Source organism: Etheostoma spectabile, chromosome 16 (assembly GCF_008692095.1).
Source record: "Etheostoma spectabile isolate EspeVRDwgs_2016 chromosome 16, UIUC_Espe_1.0, whole genome shotgun sequence".
Classification (NCBI taxonomy): domain Eukaryota; kingdom Metazoa; phylum Chordata; class Actinopteri; order Perciformes; family Percidae; genus Etheostoma; species Etheostoma spectabile.
In genome coordinates, this window is record NC_045748.1 from 8,011,355 (window position 1) to 8,031,426 (window position 20,072).

At 39.3% G+C, this 20,072-nt stretch overlaps 1 protein-coding gene across 5 annotated transcripts in view; it reads right to left on the bottom strand.

Moving 5' to 3' along the window:
- The window catches only part of LOC116703947 (carboxypeptidase inhibitor SmCI), a 34,022-nt gene extending 14,804 nt beyond the window's left edge, over positions 1–19,218 (bottom strand). The window contains exons 1-7 of one of the 5 annotated variants that reach the window (XM_032539058.1): positions 19,005–19,199; positions 18,416–18,488; positions 18,031–18,201; positions 17,425–17,589; positions 2,189–2,362; positions 1,072–1,239; positions 331–541 (exon numbers count right to left, since the gene is read on the bottom strand). In XM_032539058.1, coding sequence (XP_032394949.1) covers positions 540–541; positions 1,072–1,239; positions 2,189–2,362; positions 17,425–17,589; positions 18,031–18,201; positions 18,416–18,488; positions 19,005–19,085 — 834 coding nt within the window. In that variant the 5' untranslated portion in view covers positions 19,086–19,199 and the 3' untranslated portion in view covers positions 331–539. Of the gene's footprint in view, positions 1–330; positions 542–1,071; positions 1,240–2,188; positions 2,363–17,421; positions 17,590–18,030; positions 18,202–18,415; positions 18,496–19,004 lie in introns of those variants that run through there. The other 4 variants (XM_032539056.1, XM_032539059.1, XM_032539057.1 and 1 more) reach the window with 4 other exon arrangements.
- Positions 19,219–20,072: the final 854 nt, after the last annotated feature.

Sequence of the window (20,072 nt, forward strand, 5' to 3'; positions counted from 1 at the left end):
ACACCATGGTCTACCAATAATGTTCCATGTTAATGCAATAACTTCAAGGAGAAATAACTGTGTTCTTTTGCTACAGCGTATTTTATGTCAAAACCACCTGTTCTACCATCAGAGTTATAGTCATCACCCCAAATAGTTAGTAGATAAGTTAGGGTTATGGCTGTTAAGTTAAAATATGATTACATTACTCAATTCATCAAACCTAACCAATTAACCTTCTCAGTCTCCCTTCCTCCATATTATGATTTTATTTTGTGAAATTTCAGAGTGCTCCACTGGATATTATTAATTATATATCCTATAAATAATAAGCATACAAAAACAGAGTCGTGAAATAGTTGTTTTATTGGTAATCTGTTCCCGTGTACATTTTAAGTGAGTGCTGAAAGAGTATCTGTAAGGTAAGTTCAGATGAACACCATTGTTTCTTCATCCCACCCAGTTTTCCTTCAGTGAATGTTGTCCTGGACTAAATTTCAGTTTGTATGCCTAAAAAATTAATTTCACAGTCCAAACACTTCGGCACTGGGAGCTTTTTATTCTGCAAAAGAGCAAAAATACATTAAGTGCATTGATCATATCTGGGTGTGCATTTGCATGAACAGATATGTATGTACTGTACAGTTGACACCAGAATCTAAATCTAGTTGTGTTACAAAGATCATGTTTAGTTGAATTATAATCAGCATCGTTTGTCGTTTGAGGTCAAAACTTTGATATGTGAGTTTTAAAAGCAACATGGGACACCTATAATGGTCAAAGAGGCTTACCAGAACTGCATCAGTAAAAAAAGATAAGTTATTATTACATTATTTCTTATTATTACACAACAGTGTTCTTGATGGTTACATTTTTTGTAACAAAAGTGTAATTTTATATGTATCAGATATGTTTCACTATTAATATTTAAGCTGCACAGAAGTTTTGAATGTTTATTTAAATATAATGAAAACATATCGTGTGCCTCATTTCTGGGGACCTCTTTACAAACTGGAGAATAAAAGAATAAAAATTGCACTGTGTTGCGTTCACATGTGTGAAACATGTTGTGTTTTATATTTCATTCCTCACATTCCGTGCGACATCTCTGCATACACTCTGTCTCAGTTTCAAAGTTGTTATGGTTGCCCCCACACCCTCCATAGGTGAAAAGCTGGCAGCTCATTGAGGAGGAGTTGAAGTAGTAACGTGGAATGTCCATCTTACATGGACCTGTTTCTGGTGCTTGTTCACAGACCCCTACAAAAAGAGAGAGAGAGATAACGCAAGTAACACAGAGAGATAACAGTTAGTTAGAACTGGACTCTAAATGACATCACATGTACAGTACTCAATGGTTTGTACTTTTAGTTCCTGTGATCAACATCAGAACCAAGATCTCTCTTTCATTTTTATATTGTGTTTTATCCTTGTGTTGTTACTCTCAGTGTGTTCTGACAGTGTGTGTTATCTAGATGAGGATTGTCCGTAGTGTTTGGCTGCACTGAGCCTGTTTTGAGACGTGTTGGAAAAGTTGTGTTGCATGGAATGAGTTTTGCAGGAGATGTGAATTGTTCAGGTGACTGTTGGTCATTAGAGTTTTTGTCTTCACAATACCCCTGATAAAATAGACCTACTTCACATTAAATGAATAATGTCGGATGGTTGTTTGACATTATCAAATGCTTCTCTCACAGCTGGCCTGCTGACAGTTTTAATCCAGCTCTGCTAAGTTGCAGATCTTTGAACTGCTTCATTGAGCTCTTTCTCTCTCTTCTTCAGCAGCAATTACAATGTTTCTTTAATTGGTTAATCATTGGTTAATCATGGTTCATGTTGTATCTTTGCATGATAAGTCCAGATGAGTGGTGATGTTTCTTCTTCCTCAGTCTGCACTTCTAAAAAGAGAACTTCATTAGTCCTAACATCTTTAGAAGCTGTTTTCTGTAAAAGGCATTCTTACATTTAATTCTTTGATCTTGTCTGGATAAGGATTTAGTGTAAATTTGCATGGACACAAACTGTGCTGAACAGAACTGTATATGAAGTTAAACACCCTGAACTACAACACAGTTGTGTTATAAAGATGGACCATGCAGTTAAATATTCGGCAGCACATGTCGGCTATAAAAGGAGCTCAGACAGTCAAAAGGTTTATATTCTGGTTTACCAAGATGTGTTAAACAGGTTTTTGTATTTCACTCCTCACCTTTAGTGGGACATCTCTCCATACACTCTTTCTCAGTTTCAAAGTTGTTTTGGTTGCCCAGACACCCTCCATAGGTGAAAAGCTGGCAGCTCATTGAGAAAGAGTTGTAGTAGTAACGTGGCATGTACGCATAACATGGACCTGTTTCTGGTGCTTGTTCACAGACCCCTACAAAAAGAGAGAGAGAGATAACACAAGTAACCCAGAGAGATATCAGTTAGTTAGAACTGGACTCTAAATGACATCATATGCACAGTACTCAAGGGTATGTACTTTTAGTTCCTGTGATCAACATCAGAACCAAGATCTCTCTTTCATTTTTATATTGTGTTTTATCCTTGTGTTGTTACTCTCAGTGTGTTCTGACAGTGTGTGTTATCTAGATGAGGATTGTCCGTAGTGTTTGGCTGCACTGAGCCTGTTTTGAGACGTGTTGGAAAAGTTGTGTTGCATGGAATGAGTTTTGCAGGAGATGTGAATTGTTCAGGTAACTGTTGGTCATTAGAGTTTTTGTCTTCACAATACTCCTGATAAAATAGACCTACTTCACATTAAATGAATAATGTCGGATGGTTGTTTGACATTATCAAATGCTTCTCTCACAGCTGGCCTGCTGACAGTTTTAATCCAGCTCTGCTAAGTTGCAGATCTTTGAACTGCTTCATTGAGCTCTTTCTCTCTCTTCTTCAGCAGCAATTACAATGTTTCTTTAGTTGGTTAATCACTGGTTAATCATGGTTCATGTTGTATTTTTGCATGATAAGTTCAGATGAGTGGTGATGTTTCTTCTTCCTCAGTCTGCACTTCTAAAAAGAGAACTTCATTAGTCCTAACATCTTTAGAAGCTGTTTTCTGTTAAAGGCATTCTTACATTTAATTCTTTGATCATGTCTGGGTGGGGATTTTGTGTAAATTTGCATGGACACATACTGTGCTGAACAGAACTGTATATGAAGTTAAACACCCTGAACTACAACACAGTTGTGTTATAAAGATGGACCATGCAGTTAAATATTCGGCAGCACATGTCGGCTATAAAAGGAGCTCAGACAGTCAAAATGTTTATATTCTGGTTTACCAAGATGTGTTAAACAGGTTTTTGTATTACACTCCTCACCTTCAGTGTGACATCTCTGCATACACTCTTTCTCAGTTTGAAAGTTGTTACGGTTGCCCTGACACCCTCCATAGATGAAAGGCTGGCAACTCATTGAGAAAGAGTTGTAGTAGTAACGTGGCATGTACACCTCACATGGACCTGAATCTGGTGCTTGTTCACAGACCTAAATACATAATACATAATACATAAATATCTACAGCATTAAATTAAAAAAAAATAGTTACACTTGTCCCGTGTTCTGTTTTACTGGTTCTACTTTTACACTTTCTACTTTCTATTACACAGATTTTCTAGTATTGAAAGAGACATGTGGCTTGAAATAATAAACCTTTCATTCACTGTTGCTACAAAGAACCAGTATGACAGCACAACAGAAGACAGAGAATAAAGGAATATCTTAATCTATAAAAAGTGCAAGAATGGCCATAATGAAAGAATAGATGATCCTTTATAAAAAAAAAAGTTGCAGAGCTTAGCCACTCACCCCATCCACAGGGACCCCCTGAAGGGTCCAAGTCCACCCCAGGAGCAGCACAGAAACCAGAACCATTGCTTTCTCCATCATACCACTCTTTCTCTCCTGCTGTCTCTGAAGTTCTGAGAGCCTGAACTGATGGACACATAGCGATCGACTTGCTTTTTATATTCCTATATTACTCCCCCAGACCAGTATTTTGACCTAAACCTATTTGTGCTGTGCTGACCCCATATCTAGTTACTTTCATGGCCAAACAAATAAATAAGTAAAACATCATCTGCGGTTGAGCAACTTAGACACTGGACTTTAACATCACAAATCAAAGTGGTTGTTTCATTCACTGTAATCCCACACAGTGCTGCTAAATGAAAGGCAATATGGTGTGGCAATCAAAGCCATATTATATTAATCCAACAATAAACTAGTGTGTACTGAACAAGTAATGTTTTAATTTCATGTGGACAAAATGTTTTACATTTATGTGAAATTAAACTTCAACTAAAATAAATTAGATTTAAAGGAAAGAAAAAAATATATGTTTGTGTGTGTGTAAAGATTTCAACGGGATCATGTGTATCTCTTGAAATAAACTAACATCGTACAGTTCAAAATACAAATCAAATAAAGGGAGATGGATGGTTTAAAACGCAATGTAAATGGTAAAACTCTGTTCAGTCACAGGACAGGAACTGGAAGGAGGGGTAAGGGAGTGATACAAGCACAGCAATGGTCTTTATAGCGTTAAAATCCCAAAACAAATAGGCCTACAATAAAAAAAAGTATGAACTACTGAATCAAATATATATAGCCTATGTCATAATTTAACCCTTCTGTTATCTTCCCGTCAAAATAGAAAATCAACACTTTTTACGCTTTTTAACAATGTTTTTAACTTTTTTGACGTTTTTGTCCCTTTTTTTCAACACTTTTGTTCAATGTTTGTCACTTTGACATTTTCAACACTAAGTAACACTACCTTTTTAACTTTATTTCTACAGTTATTTTTGGAAGGGTCAATAAATCTCATTTAAAATTATGCATAATGTTGGAGATAGAAAAGCAGAAATTAGGAATTATTTAGACTAACATTAGAGGAATAGATGTTGATGGATAATCAGACTGGAATATGTCAACTTTTACTCAATACTATTTCAAAACAACTTCAATTGTTTTTCAAATGCTATAAAATTGAACAAGACACCCCAAAATAAATGAAAGTTGTGTGGAATCAATCATGTTATTTTGGGTCATTAAAAAGAACATTGACACAGGAAAACGGGTCAATTTGACCCGAGGACAACATGAGGGTTAAACAAGTCTCCCAAAGAGAAACGGGTATCTCTCTTTACCCCGCCTCTGCCTGCTGCGCTGTGGCTGTGTGTGTATGTGTGTGTGTGAGATAGAGAGACGGCTAGCTTGTGGAGTTTAACACCGAAAAGACAGTTAATGTTGGGCTGAAATCCTGCCCTTCTAGATACTTTCAGGAAGAAAGGTTCAAGTCCGTAGGTTGGATGAAAGAACGTTTATTACAATAGAATATATATTCCAGAGACAAGGTTACAGAGAATATGCATCCATAGCTCTCCCTAAGTTTGTCAAACTCTTTTCCCTTTCTAGTTGATTTTATGTGCACAGGGGGGGTTCAGTTGCTACCACATGACATGTTTGTGTGCTGTGTTTGTCTTCAGAAGGTTAGTGTCTAGCAGAGCTCGGCCTGCAAAATAGATAACAGGTCTCAGGCTGCTACTGGAGAGGATCTTCACCTAAATACAGGACGCGTCCCTAACCAACCTCGGCCCTGCTTTTCAGAATTAAACTCACTCGGCAGAGCTATGGTTGGACACATTGTACCAAAACAACTTATCATAAGGTCACAGTAAACTTATGAACTATCACACTGAAACCAAGCAGACTATGCGTAATGCTTTAGCTCTTTAGCTCAAAATATAAGGACTTTAACACACAAGATTAATAAAATGCAGTAAGTGAATATAATGTTTATCAGCACACATGATATGAATACATTTTATTCCAACAATTCCCCCTTTTGATCTTTTTATAAGATCACCATTACTTAACCTCCTACATCAGCTCCATGTCATCCTTGTGTCCACTTCTTTCTTCAACCAGGGATTGGACTAATCACCTGGAGTTGAAGCTTGGGAGGGGATTATTCTTCCCCTTTGCTGGTCCCTTTGCTCTTTTTTGCTCTTCTCATCGTCCGAAGGGATGCGTGCGCCTTCGTCCAGTGCGTCTTGCACTTCTCTCAGTGTTTCCCCCTTTCCGCGTAGTCTCACTGCATGGCTGGTGCGTTCAGTCACCTCGAATGGAACGGTCCACCTGGGTTGGTTCCACTTCCTTTTTATCACTCTGAGGCGGACCCAGGCAGCCTGGGGGACCGTGTGGGCTGTGGATCTCTCACCTTTCAGTTTGGAGAACGTGGTTACAAACACTTGTAAATCATAAAAATAGGTTTTGGGCAATCTTTTTACTTTACTTTCTGCTGGCCCAGCAGCTGCCGGACCAGGAAATTGTCTGCCTTTTTCCAGCTCAAATGGAGTGAATCCAGTGGACCTGTTCACAGAAATACGGATTGTCATTAGAGCAATAGGCAAAGCATCAACCCACTGCCTCCCAGTCAAACTGCAAATTTTGCTAAGTTTCTGCTTTATGTTTAGGTTCATTCTCTCCACTTTTCCCTGTGACTGTGGATGGTATACTATACCAAACTTATGCTGGAGCCCCAGCATTTGTTCAACAGTTCGTAGGTCTGAATTCTTGAAGTGGGAGCCGTTGTCAGACCTTATCCTAGAAGGAAAACCATGAGTGGGGATGTAACGGTTGATTAGGCATTTTACCACTGTTTTGCTGTCTTCCCTTTTTGCTGGCCAGGCTTCAGGCCATCCTGAAAAAGAGTTTACTGCCACTAATAGGTATTGGCACCTTCTACTGACTGTCCCCATATCAGTAAAGTCAATGATTACCTCACCCATTGTGTCACATGTCAGTGGGAAAGCTCCCATTTCTGGTTTCACTGTTGGTTTTGGGTTGTATTGCAAGCATGTCTGGCATTCTCTCACCCAGATTTTTGTCATGTCTTTCATGTGTGGATGCCACCAGTGACATAGCGCTCTGTACTTCTGGTTTGGTCCCACATGTCCTAATCCATGTGTTTCAGTCAAAGTCTGTCCGGTAATGCTAAGAGGTAACACTACTTCTTCAACCTTAGCCTGCAGCTAGGAGAGTGCCCACCCTTTGGAAGACATCCTGCATCGTTCCAGTTCCAAGAAGAACAGGCCCAGCGAGCTGAATGACTTCCGACCGGTGGCACTCACTTCACACCTGATGAAGACGTTGGAGCGGCTCTTCCTCTGCCTCCTCAGCCCTCAGGTACAGCACGCCCAGGACCGCCTACATTTGCTCCACCCAGACTTTGGTGTGGGGACCCATCCTTCCCTCTACGGGTCCCCCCCCATTGGATGGGGGGAATGGCAAGTGAGGGTCCTTTCTGGACTTTCCAGTGCCTTTTAAAATACCATTCCCCCCCCTATACCCAGGAAAAATTGACAGGAGGGGAGTGGCCCCCTTTTGGGGGGCGGGACAGAAAACCTCACGACAGGCCACAGATGGGGCTAAAGGAATCAGTTGACAGGGTGGTCACAGCACTGGAGCCCCCCGGGGCACTGGGGCCCCTTTTCTTTTCCCCCGTCACCTCGGATTTCTGTACCTGGGAGCTGGTACTACAAAGTACCCAGATGAAAAGCCACGTTGGGTTTTTTAGCGGTGACGGGGAGGGGAGTACGGAGTTGGTGGGGGATTTTTGCTCTCGGGTGGCACTAACCCCTACAGTCAACACCTCAAAGACGAGGGGGTCTTTGATTTTGGGAGGGTCCAGACCAAGACCACGAGGCCTGTAAGGGAGTTGAGTGGGGGAGTTTTCAGTTAAAAATACCTCGGGTGGGCTGGCAGCAAAGGACTGGAAACAACAGCAGCCCCTGTACAGAACACGGGACGGCTGGATTTCCTGGGAGGCGCGCCCCTTTAAAACATCGCAGAAAAATGCTGTGGATGCTCCCCGTCTTGGTAACCATTTCCCTCTTCTACCGTGGTGTGCGGGGGGGGCCCAGCATATCAAAGAAGACCCCAAAAAGGGGATAAAATCGGGGGGCCCGGCCCCTGTGGTGGGGCATGAAGGGACTCCTGGTGAGGGTGGAAAGGAGGGGACATTGGACAACGGCGGAATTTTATGCATCCCAGCCCCCCCCCGCACCCCGTTCGCCCCAGGGGGCCCCGGTTCAGGGGAAGGCTGCCCCTTTCCCCAAGGCCGGACAAAAGTCAAGGACCCCTTTTGCCCCTCTGCCATGACATAAAATCCTACGGGGGGGAGGAGGAAATGGGCAGAGAGGACAAAATACATCTAATAATAATACATACCACATCATACATACCCCATACAACATAATACTAATACATACATACAATACATAAAACAAAAACATAATAAACATGCACACCGGAAATTAAAAATTCACACCTGGTCAATTTTTATAATCATTTTACACGGATAAACACTGACCACTTAAAATAATTTGGTCTTTCTTTGTTTATTTAAAACAATGTTTTTATAGTTGTTAAATTTTTTTGGTATTTTGTGATTTTGTTGTCTTTAACTGTTTTTTATCTATTTTTATTTCTTTGGTTCTTGCTAAAAATTTCTGCTGGAACTTTCAATTTCCGCGGGAGTCATCCCAAAGGATCAATAAAGAAAAGCCCAAGTCAAGTTAAGTCTAAGTCTATCCCCTCAGGTCCACGCAGATTCCGCTCACCTCACGGCTCCTCTGTTTTCCCAAAATGTTTTCTCCTGGGGTAGCTTTCCAATGTAGTTCTTTTAGGGTGTCTGGTGTGTGTTGTGTTTCATCCTCTGGTCTACACACTAGTTGTTTGCACGAACGGTTATCATATCCTGCACTCCTTTTAGCTGCTTCATCTGCCATTCTATTTCCTTCTGCCTCTTCTGACGTCCCACTGTCATGTCCCCTACATTTAAACACTGCCACCCCTGCAGGTTCCTGTAAGCGATGCACTAGCAGTTTCATTTCCTTTTAATGTCTAATTGGCTCTCCTGATGCAGTTACAAACCCTGCTCTTACCCTTTGCTGGAGGTTTAAGTGAAAAGCCCCTACCACATATGCTGAGTCAGTGTAGATGTTCACTGAGTGAGGCGACCAATGCAGCAGCGTCAGGGTGATCAGTCATTTCTCTGCCACGTGACCTGGAAATGAGACAGTTCTCCAAAAAAGCAGTGTCATGCACATATGGCGGGAACATGTGGATGCAGTGTGTGTCCGTAGCCGAGAGCAAGGGTGGGGTCAGGGGCCTGGTGTCCCCCTCTTTGTCTTCTGCCTTGCCCTCTCTGCATTGGTTTAGCATGTGGGCAGGTAGCTTTCCAGTGGTCCATGGCGCTGCACACAAAGCATCCACTCAGTTGAAGTGGTTGGGTTCCGTTGAAACGAGTTGCAGCCCCCCTATATGTACCCCTGAACTGACCTCTGGATGGGAAAAAAATATCCCTGGGGAGATGGGAAAGCAGGAGGATAGGCTTGCTGAGGAGCAGGGAAGGGAGGAGGGATCTGGGGGATAGGATCACAAGGGTAAGGGGAGGGGTTGACTGGAGGGGGTGGAGGATATGAGTTAGAGTCAGCAGGCATTGTGACAGACATTTGTTTCTGAGAATCCTTTTTATTATGTTTAGCCTTTGCTTCCGCTAACTGTAGTTTCAAAAGCTGTGTCTGCAGCTCTGTGGTTTCACTCCCCTTTTTGTCAGCCTTACGTTTAGCAATGTCTAAATGATGTCTAACATGTTTCCGCCACACCGCATCTTCACAATCACCATCTAAATCAGGATTTTCTTCCAATTTTACACACACCTCTGATGGCAGCCCTGCAAACACCGCTTTCCTGAACCACACAGATGTATTGCCCTTTTGCGCTGGATTTCTTCCTGTCTAACGCAGCCATGTGTCATAACAATCAGCTAAATACTTCACAGGTTCAACTTTGCAGTCCCACGGGGAGCAAGGTATCCCTGTGGACTGGGGCAGAGAATAAATTATCCTCATGACCTCTGCAATTCGATATAAATGGGGCATGAAAGGTGTCTCATCGTCTTGGAGTTCGATTCTAGCTTCTTTTTCTATTGTGCGGACCTCATGTGCAGAGGCACATCTAGAGAGGATAGCCCTAAAATCTCACAGGGCCACACCTACTCCCTGAGAGTAGGGATGAATCCCATTTCTCTGTCTTACCCCCTTCCCCTTGCCCCTTACCCCTACCCCTTGGCCCTTGAAACCAAGGGGTAAGGGGTAGGGGTGAAAACATACCCCTATGAAATGGGACACCACTTGGTTACATCACCATACAGAATTGATCACAAACTTCCAAGATGCCGTATCTGTATGTCGACTGTGTGGGTTTGGACAACAGTGTCATATGTACTTTATATATTTTATAGTTATTTTATGTTCACTTTGGTGGTGCAGAGGCAGATGTTCTTATCTGTGTAGTACTTAGGTCTGTTTGCAATACATATGTGTATACACATGTATCATGTATACATACATATACACCCTGTATACATGGTGTGTTGTATATCTGTTTCAGTTATCACCGTTTTAAATGTCATTGATGTTCACAAAAACATTTTGTTAACAAAAATCTGTCTTTATTGCTGATAAATTGAACATAACAGGCAAAAACATTACATAAAATTATGTTACAAAACCACTATCAACTATTAAAACCATAAATAACATGTCACACACATAGAAAGGTACTCGGATGTGTAAAACTAAAAAAAAAAATTATTAATTCCATTTGTTTTTTCCATGGTTTATAGGGCCCGCAACCTACGCCGGTAATTATATGATCTCTTTGGGCCTCCATTAACCTTGGGGTAACTAACCTTGGGGTAAAAATAGACAGTGATTTTAAACTTGACAAACAAATAAATGCAGTTGTGAAATCTAGTTTTTATCATCTTCGTCTTTTAGCCAAAGTTAAACCGTTTTTGTCTTTTAACAGTTTTGAACAAGCTATACATGCTTTTATTTCTTCTCGTTTAGACTACTGTAATGCACTTTATATCGGTATAAGTCACAAAGCACTTTCACGCTTACAGTTAGTCCAAAATTCTGCAGCGCGTCTTTTAACTGGAACCAAAAAGCGCGCTCATATAAGTCCAATTCTCGCCTCATTGCACTGGCTTCCTGTACGTTTTAGGATTGATTTTAAGATTTTATTGTTTGTTTTTAAAGCTGTGAATGGACTGGCCCCAACATATATCTCAGACCTCATCCAGATTTATAGGCCGGCGCGATCACTGAGGTCAGAGAGCCAGCTCCAGCTTGTGGTCCCAAAGACGAGACTTAAAACTCGGGGGGACAGGGCCTTTTCTGTGGCTGGACCTAGACTCTGGAACGCTCTGCCCCCCCATGTCCGAACAGCCCCAACAGTTGAGTGTTTTAAGTCTCGTCTTAAGACACATTTTTATTCTTTGGCTTTTAACTCCATGTGAGTTGTGTGGTCCTCTGATGGCTCTTACTGTTTTATTGTATTTTAGTATTTAGTATTTTTATCTATTTTTTTTTTTTTTTTAACTTTTTAAACCAGATGCTCTTATTTAGTTTTTACCATATTTTACATTAATTGTTTTGTATGTTTGAGTTTTCTGTGCAGCACTTTGGTAACTTTGTGTTTGTAAAATGTGCTATACAAATAAAGTGGATTGGATTGGATTGGATTACTCCAAATTTATTATTATTATTATTACTATTATTTTATTTATTTTCTTATTATCTATATATATTTATTTAGTTATATATATATGTTTTAAACTTGAGACTACCTTTCACACTAAATAGTCAATGTTAGTGCTATCCTTCGTGATCACCTCAGTGTCACTACCTTTCACGACTATTTTTAGAGACGTTACCTTTCGTCTCTGACTCTTCACACTGATTAAGCCAATTTAGTGCTGCCTTTCATGTCTACTTCGACATTACACATTCACACTTTTTCTTTAAAGTGCTACCCCTTGAGTCTGACTTTCTCTGTATTACACAACAAAATTAATCACAATATGGTACGTTCCTACAATCCAACCTCTGTCTTGAGGTCAAGATTAATCAAAATACCTTTCTAAATTGTCAACCAAAACCAAGGACCTCCCATATTCAGTTTAGCTTTCTCCGATATCGCAGATTTTATATAAACCGGTTCTGCTTACCTTTTAGGTGGGCCCTTGGTGAATGATCAGAGTGTCCGGAGGAAGAAGGGTTCAAGTCAAAAGGTTGGATAAAATAACGCTTATTACAATAGAATATATATTCCAGAGACAAGGTTACAGAGAATATGCATCCATAGCTCTCCCTAAGTTTGTCTAACTCTTTTCCCTTTCTGCTTGATCTGATCCCTTTCTGCTTGATGTGCCCAGGGGGGGTTCAGTTGCTACCACGTGACATGTTTGTGTGCTGTGTTTTGTCTTCAGGAGGTTAGTGTCTAGCAGAGCTCGGCCAGCAAAATAGATAACAGGTCTCAGACTGCTACTGGAGAGGATCTTCACCTAAATACAGGACGTGTCCCTAACCACCCTAGCTCAAAATATAATGAATTTAACACACAAGATTAATATAATGCACTACGTGAATATAACGTTTATGACCACACATGATATGAATACATTTTATTACAACATTAACCACAGGTTCCCGGTTATCTTATGATGGACATGTTTTGTGATATTTAACCAAAGGATCCTTCATCGGCAAAGTAAAAGCCTCTTATTTATATTAAATTATATTATATTATTATATTTATATTTAGACCGGTCTGAAAGACCTTCTGCTTACAGCGGGGTCTCTGAGCATGTCTCGCCGAGCGATGAGGTCGCGCCCCGGCAGGCTAGCTGACTGTACCATCACTTTATGGAGCTTGTCAACTCCGAAAACTTTGAAGCAAATTGTCAATCTGGAAATGTTTTTCGCAATAGTCTATATTCGAAATCTAAACAGTTCATTTCTCGCCTAAAACATTCTCAGAAGTAAATTTAGTGATGAATAAGATTGTGAAAATTGTTAAAATTGTCCCGTTGTTGGTCTGTCTCAACTCTTGTTGACCTAGGTTCCTATGTGGAAAAGGGAACAGTGAAAAGACCCTGCCCTGAAGTTGGAGCTGAAAGAGTTACAGGAACTGAGGTTAGAGGAACCTAAAAAAACCCAAATTGGTCCAGTCGGAACACGAGAAAAAAAGGGTTCAAGTAATGTTATGTTCTAGGAACTGCAAAAATCCCTCCGGTTGGAAAGCGGCTTAAGCTGTCCCAATAAAGGCCCAAATGTACGGTGGCCAACAGGGGCAAACATGCAAATAGACAAAACACAAGCAAATTAAGAAAACAACTTCTTTAATTTAACACATGCATAGCATTCAGAAAGAAGTGATGCAAAAACAAAGCCAATGTCATTCCCAATGTCATATTAACTTCTACTGCTTGGTTTTAATGCAAAGTGTACAACTGTTTGTTTTTGTAAATGACATGTGACTCATTGAATGGTTTCAGTTAAGAGCAGTAGTTTGTAAATGTATATTTTTGGACTACCATTCAGTTGGTAAATTTGTACAATCCTCCCAAATTATAGTCCTAGTTTACAGGACAGCACAAATTGTGTGCTAAGAATGCCAATTTATTGAATCTTTTTATTGCCCTTAGTAACTGACTTCATTTAAAAACACATTTGGCAACTTTATCAGCCTTTTCTAATTATCTCAACAACTTTCATAATATATTCACCGAACTTCTACCAACAATATGAACAACAGTCTTCATACAGCAATATAACAGTAACAATTACTGTCACATTAATAATGGTAAAAAATAATGTGGTCAATTTTAAGTAATAACAGTACTTAAATGAACAGCAATGCGCATGTTGTATTTTAATGCAGGCTGATAGCAATAGGGTAAAACTACTGCTGAGTAAACTTAAAGGCTCCAGGATTAACAAATCCTGGCTGTTAGCCTGGTCAGGAGCAGGCTAGCTGTAACTGCCTCTGCTTTTGTGAAACCGAGTCAAGGCTAGATTGAGCCAGGATAACTGGGAAATCCCTTATCTTGGTTTTGTGAAATAGCCCTCAGGTAGAACTTAGAATCTCATTTCTCTGTCTTACCCCTACCCCTTACCCCTTTCCCTCGTTTTTGCGCGTTCACGCTTAGACCAGTGTCCTTCTCTCTGCCACCGTCACCAGTGAGTCCAGCTTCATGCCGACCACAGAGCCGGCCCGCCTGATCAGTTTATCCAGCCTCGCACTGCTCTGTTGTTAAAAGTTTTTTGTGGAGCCATTTGGTTTGTTGTCATGTTAACTGAGTGAGATACAGAGTGTTCTAGTTTTACATGCAAGTCATCCACTAATAGATAGAGACATTTTAGAAAACTTCACATTTACTTCATATCACACAAACTTGGGATCTCTTTAAAAAAGCTTTTTAATTGCTGTACCATTATGCTTTACATTTAGGGGTAGGCTCCTGTTCAAGGTTACCATGTAGAAAACACATTTTTTTAAGTCTGAAGTCAGATGTCTACACAAGACTACACTACAATAGAGAATACCTTGTACTGAAAAATTGTTGGTTGGAATTTAAAATGTAATCTATCAAAAAGACAATGAAGAACATTTTTGTTACCACATTGCACATATGTAGCTGTACTGTCTATATGGTTCGCACAGAATATCCATATTATTCTGTTTTTCTTATTGCTATTCTGCTAAACACTGCATATCTATATTATAATATCACTGCTACTACACGCACATATCTGTACATGGTTGTTCATACACTGTTCATATTCCATAGCCATATTTATTCTGCTCTTATAACACGGCAATATTTTCTTGTCCTGCCTGTGCACCCTTTCTGCTTTTTTCACTTTGGTTGGATGCAAACTGCATTTCATTTTTTGTAACTTGCACTCTGCACAATGACAATAATGTTGAATCTAATCTAAGTACATTTTTATTGGCTGTATGAAAAATACAGTCCAAAAGGAGTGGACACGAAAAAATTGTGGACAAAACCCTTTTTTAACGTTTTTATATTTTGGGTTTAAATTGTTTGATTGTTAGATTTGAAAATGTCGATATAACCCCTGATAAAAGTTGTTTTCCCGGGGTCGTAACCCATACAATTAAAAATTTTATCATTAAATGTTCATTAATAAATTTAAGAGTTGTAAAAAGTTTTTGACTCCCCCCTGATCTGGAGAGTTTGGTTATTGGGGGGTGCTGCTTTTTCCTCGTTTAGGAGGGGGCCCAAAACAAACTGCATTAAAGACCCCCAATTCAATAAGTATTTCTTCAAAAGAAAAAAAAGGTCATTTTTTTAGAAAAATACAGTATATGGAAAGAAAAAAAGCGGGGCCAAGACACGAACGACCCTACAGTTGTTTGCTAAGTTTGCCCCCAAAAAAACTTTTCAGTGTTTGAATATTTAGGGTGAACATTACTTTTTTTTCCCCAGCCAAAAGCAGTGAAAGTTTAAATTTTATAGCGATAGGGGGCAGGGGGGAGCAGGATACAAAGTGAATCAATTTTTTTTTACTCCCCATAGTTTCCCTTGTTTTTTTTGTTTAAAATTTAAATAAAACAAACCCCCATATTTGATCAGCATTTGGCTGGTGGATGGAATTTTGTACCCTGGATGTCATGTCACTGGATCAAAAACAAAACAAAACTGGAAATCTAACCAAAAGAAAGTGAGAAAAAACACCAACATAAAGGAAAGCTGTTCAGCATATATGATAATGTACCAGTTATGCCGTTTTTCAGGGGATAGAGGAAGAGAAGAGAGCACCTTTTTTAATCGTCTATCCCCGCCTAGTGGTAATTAAAAAGAGTACACTTGCTTGAGTTCACACTTTCTGTTAGCAAACATTAGCTTGTCTGGCACAGACAAAACAAGCATTCAGTTAACTTCTGATGACATCCATGCGTGTTCATTCAATTGCTCTTCTTACGTTACGTTATCGATGCTAATGGACTCACCATGTGCTACTTTGTTTTCTTCCAGTTAGCAGGTAAACTAACGTTACCTTGCATCAGTTGAGTTAGTGTGGGGCAGTGGACCAGTTTTGTGTAAGTTCCATTTTCGCCCTGGGTCTAACCTACCAGGCAGCCCTTGCCCTCGCACAGTACACAAATCCAGATGTATTAGTCATGAGTCACAGACTGTGACCCCTGAAACATGTCATAAAACAGCAACCGTTTTTATATACATACACTGTCAGATACCTTACTGATAGAGTTTATCAGGAGTGATAAACACACTGTAGGTAAAGCTGCCTGTAGTGCTACACTTAGGGAAAAATAAACCTGCTCTCAATTCTTGAGCCAGGAATACTTGGTTTTCAGTGAAGGCTGTCATGCAGGCCCAAAGTGCACTACCGCCATCATCTGGTCAAGGAACGCGGAACTTTTTTAAGAAAACACAATCACTTATTTTATACCAGATTTATTAATGAGTCATACTCTGTAACTTCATATGGATTTAACATAGACACTTTTTAAAACCCCTGTACACCATGGTCTACCAATAATGTTCCATGTTAATGCAATAACTTCAAGGAGAAATAACTGTGTTCTTTTGCTACAGCGTATTTTATGTCAAAACCACCTGTTCTACCATCAGAGTTATAGTCATCACCCCAAATAGTTAGTAGATAAGTTAGGGTTATGGCTGTTAAGTTAAAATATGATTACATTCTCCCTTCCTCCATATTATGATTTTATTGTGTGAAATTTCAGAGTGCTCCACTGGATATTATTAATTATGTTTCCTATAAATAATAAGTATACAAAAACAGAGTCGTGAAATAGTTGTTTTATTAGTAATCTGTTCGTGTGTACATTTTAAGTGAGTGCTGAAAGAGTATCTGTAAGGTAAGTTCAGATGAACACCATTGTTTCTTCATCCCACCCAGTTTTCCTTCAGTGAATGTTGTCCTGGACTGAATTTCAGTTTGTATGCCTAAAAAATTAATTTCACAATCCAAACACTTCGGCACTGGGAGCTTTTCTTCTGCAAAAGAGCAAAAATACATTAAGTGCATTGATCATATCTGGGTGTGCATTTGCATGAACAGATATGTATGTTCTGTACAGTTGACACCAGAATCTAAATCTAGTTGTGTTACAAAGATCATGTTTAGTTGAATTATAATCAGCATCGTTTGTCGTTTGCGGTCAAAACTTTGAAATATGAGTATTAAAAGCAACATGGGACACTTACAATCGCCAAAGAGGCTTACCAGAACTGCATCAGTGAAAAAAGATAAATTATTAACCATCAAGAGCAACAGTGTTCTTGATGGTTACATTTTTTATAAAAAAGCGTCATTATATGCTGTATGTATCAGATATGTTCCACTATAAATATTAAAGCTGCACAGTACTTTTGATTGTTTATTTGAATACAATGAAAACATATCATGTGCCTCATTTCTGGGGACCTCTTTACAAACTGGAGAATAAAAGAATAAAAAATTGCACTTGTGTTGTGTTTTATATTTCATTCCTCACATTCCGTGTGACATCTCTCCATACACTCTTTCTCAGTTTCAAAGTTGTTATGGTTGCCCCCACACCCTCCATAGGTGAAAAGCTGGCAGCTCATTGAGGAAGAGTTGTAGAAGTAACGTGGGAAAATCCCAAAACACGTTGGGCCGTCCGTTGGTGGTACTTGTTTACACACCTCTACAAGGAGAGATACAGGAAGAAGCACAGATAGACAACCAATAGTTAGTTCTTGACTCTAAAATACATCAAATGTTGTGTATGGTTTGTATTTTTAGTTCCTGTGACCAATATAAGAACCAGGATCTCTTTTCCATTCAGTACACATTCATTATCTGCATTGCACAATTAGTGGGCCATGTTAATCAATTGAGTACATGTAAGTTGATCTCTACTCGGTTGCTATGAGGTGCATTAAAGTCCTTATTTATATAAGTGTCTATGGCTAAACATCTTTAGGCTGCACAGTACTTTTTTGTTAATCTGAATATAATAAAAAATATATATGATCATGTGCATCATTTCTGGGCACCCCGTTACAAACTAGGATAAGAAAAGAAGTAAAAAAAAGCAAAAATAACTGTGTGTGAAACATGTTGTATTTTGTATTGCACTCCTCACCTTCAGTGTGACATCTCTGCATACACTCTTTCTCAGTTTGAAAGTTGTTTTGGTTGCCCCCACACCCTCCATAGGTGAAAAGCTGGCAGCTCGTTGAGGAGGAGTTGAAGAAGTAACGTGGAATTTGTCCCCTACATGGGCCGTCTGTTTCTGGTGTTTTTTTACAGACCTCTGCAAGCAGAGAGAGATACAGGAAGAAGCACAGAGAGAAAACCATTAGTCAGAACTTGACTCTCAAAACACGTCACATGCAGTGTATGGTTTGTACCTTTGGTTCCTGTGATTAACATCAGAACCAGAACTTTCCTTCATTCAGCCTATTTTCGTTATCAGCACTGCTCAATAACCGTCCCACGTTAATCAAGTGAGTAACTTGATCTCATACCTGTAGCATTGAACAAAGGAGTGTTGAGCAGAGTTGCATCCTCCACGTCTGCAGGAGCCACAGAGGGCTCCACCTGTATCACAGCCACAGACAGACACGGTCAGAGATACATGACATGTAAATCCTCTTGTAGAAAGGTTCCACATAACATTCTTTCAAACTTGATTCAAGATTATCTTATACACTTTCTCTAATTTCACTGACAACATCACATATTCTGCAATGTCTTATTAAAGCGTTTCCCTGAAATTAGCATTACAAAAATTGAGACGTACTTATCCAATATATATATATATATATATAAAATATCTACAGAATTAAATAAATAAAAATAGTTATACTTGTCCTGTGTACTGTTTTACTGGTTCTACTTATAACATCTATTACACAAATGTTTCAGTATTGAAAGAGACATGTGGCTTGAAATAATAAACCTTTCATTCACTGTTGCTACAAAGAACCAGTATGACAGCACAACAGAAGACAGTGAATAAAGGAATATTATAATCTACAAAAAGTGCAACAATGGCCATAATGAAAGAATAGATAATCCTTTATAAAAAAACAGTTGCAGAGCTTAGCCACTCACCCCATCCACAGGGACCCCCTGAAGGGTCCAAGTCCACCCCAGGAGCAGCACAGAAACCAGAACCATTGCTTTCTCCATCATACCACTCTTTCTCTCCTGCTGTCTCTGAAGTTCTGAGAGCCTGAATTTATGGACATATGGCTATCTACTTGCTTTTTATATTCCTATATTACTCCCCCAGACCGGTATATTGACCTAAACGTATTTGTGCTGTGCTGACCCCATATCTAGTTACTTTCATGGCCAAACAAATAAATAAGTAAAACATCATCTGCGGTTGAGCAACTTAGACATTGGACTTTAACATCACAAATCAAAGTGGTTGTTTCATTCACTGTAATCCCACACAGTGCTGCTAAATGAAAGGCAATATGGTGTGGCAATCAAAGCCATATTATATTAATCCAACAATAAACTAGTGTGTACTGAACAAGTAATGTTTTAATTTCACGTGGACAAAACGTTTCACATTTATGTGAAATTAAACTTCAACTAAAACACATTAGATTTAAATGAAAGAAAAAAGATACGTTTGTGTGCATGTATAGAGTTCAATGGGATCATGTGTGTCTCTTGAAAACATTGTAAGGGTTAGTAAGGGCTGTCTTCACAGTTCAAAATACAAAACAAATAAAGGGAGATGGATAGTTTAAAATGCAATGTAAATGGTAAAACTCTGTTCAGTCACAGGACAGATAAATGTCAAAAGTCAAGAAAACTGTCTCGCTCACAATTTTGAGGGTGTATTGAGAAGTTTAACTTTAGTAGGCTACAAGCTGTGGATGATTTTAACATATTGATCCAGGGAAACATAGATTGAACATTTAACCCGTATAAAAATAATTCTAACATTAAATCAAAAAAAGGTAAAATTCACATTCAATTTTTTTTTAATGCAAATGTAAATTGATTTCAGATATTGTTCTTCATTATTACTGGTCGGCCCGGAAAAAAAACTTTCATTCGACCCCTATGTGCAATAAAAGAGTCATTGGTGGCAGTAATCATTCCTGATTTCCATACTAGGTTCACTGCTGATGTTTTGTCCCAGCTACATACATGCGATTA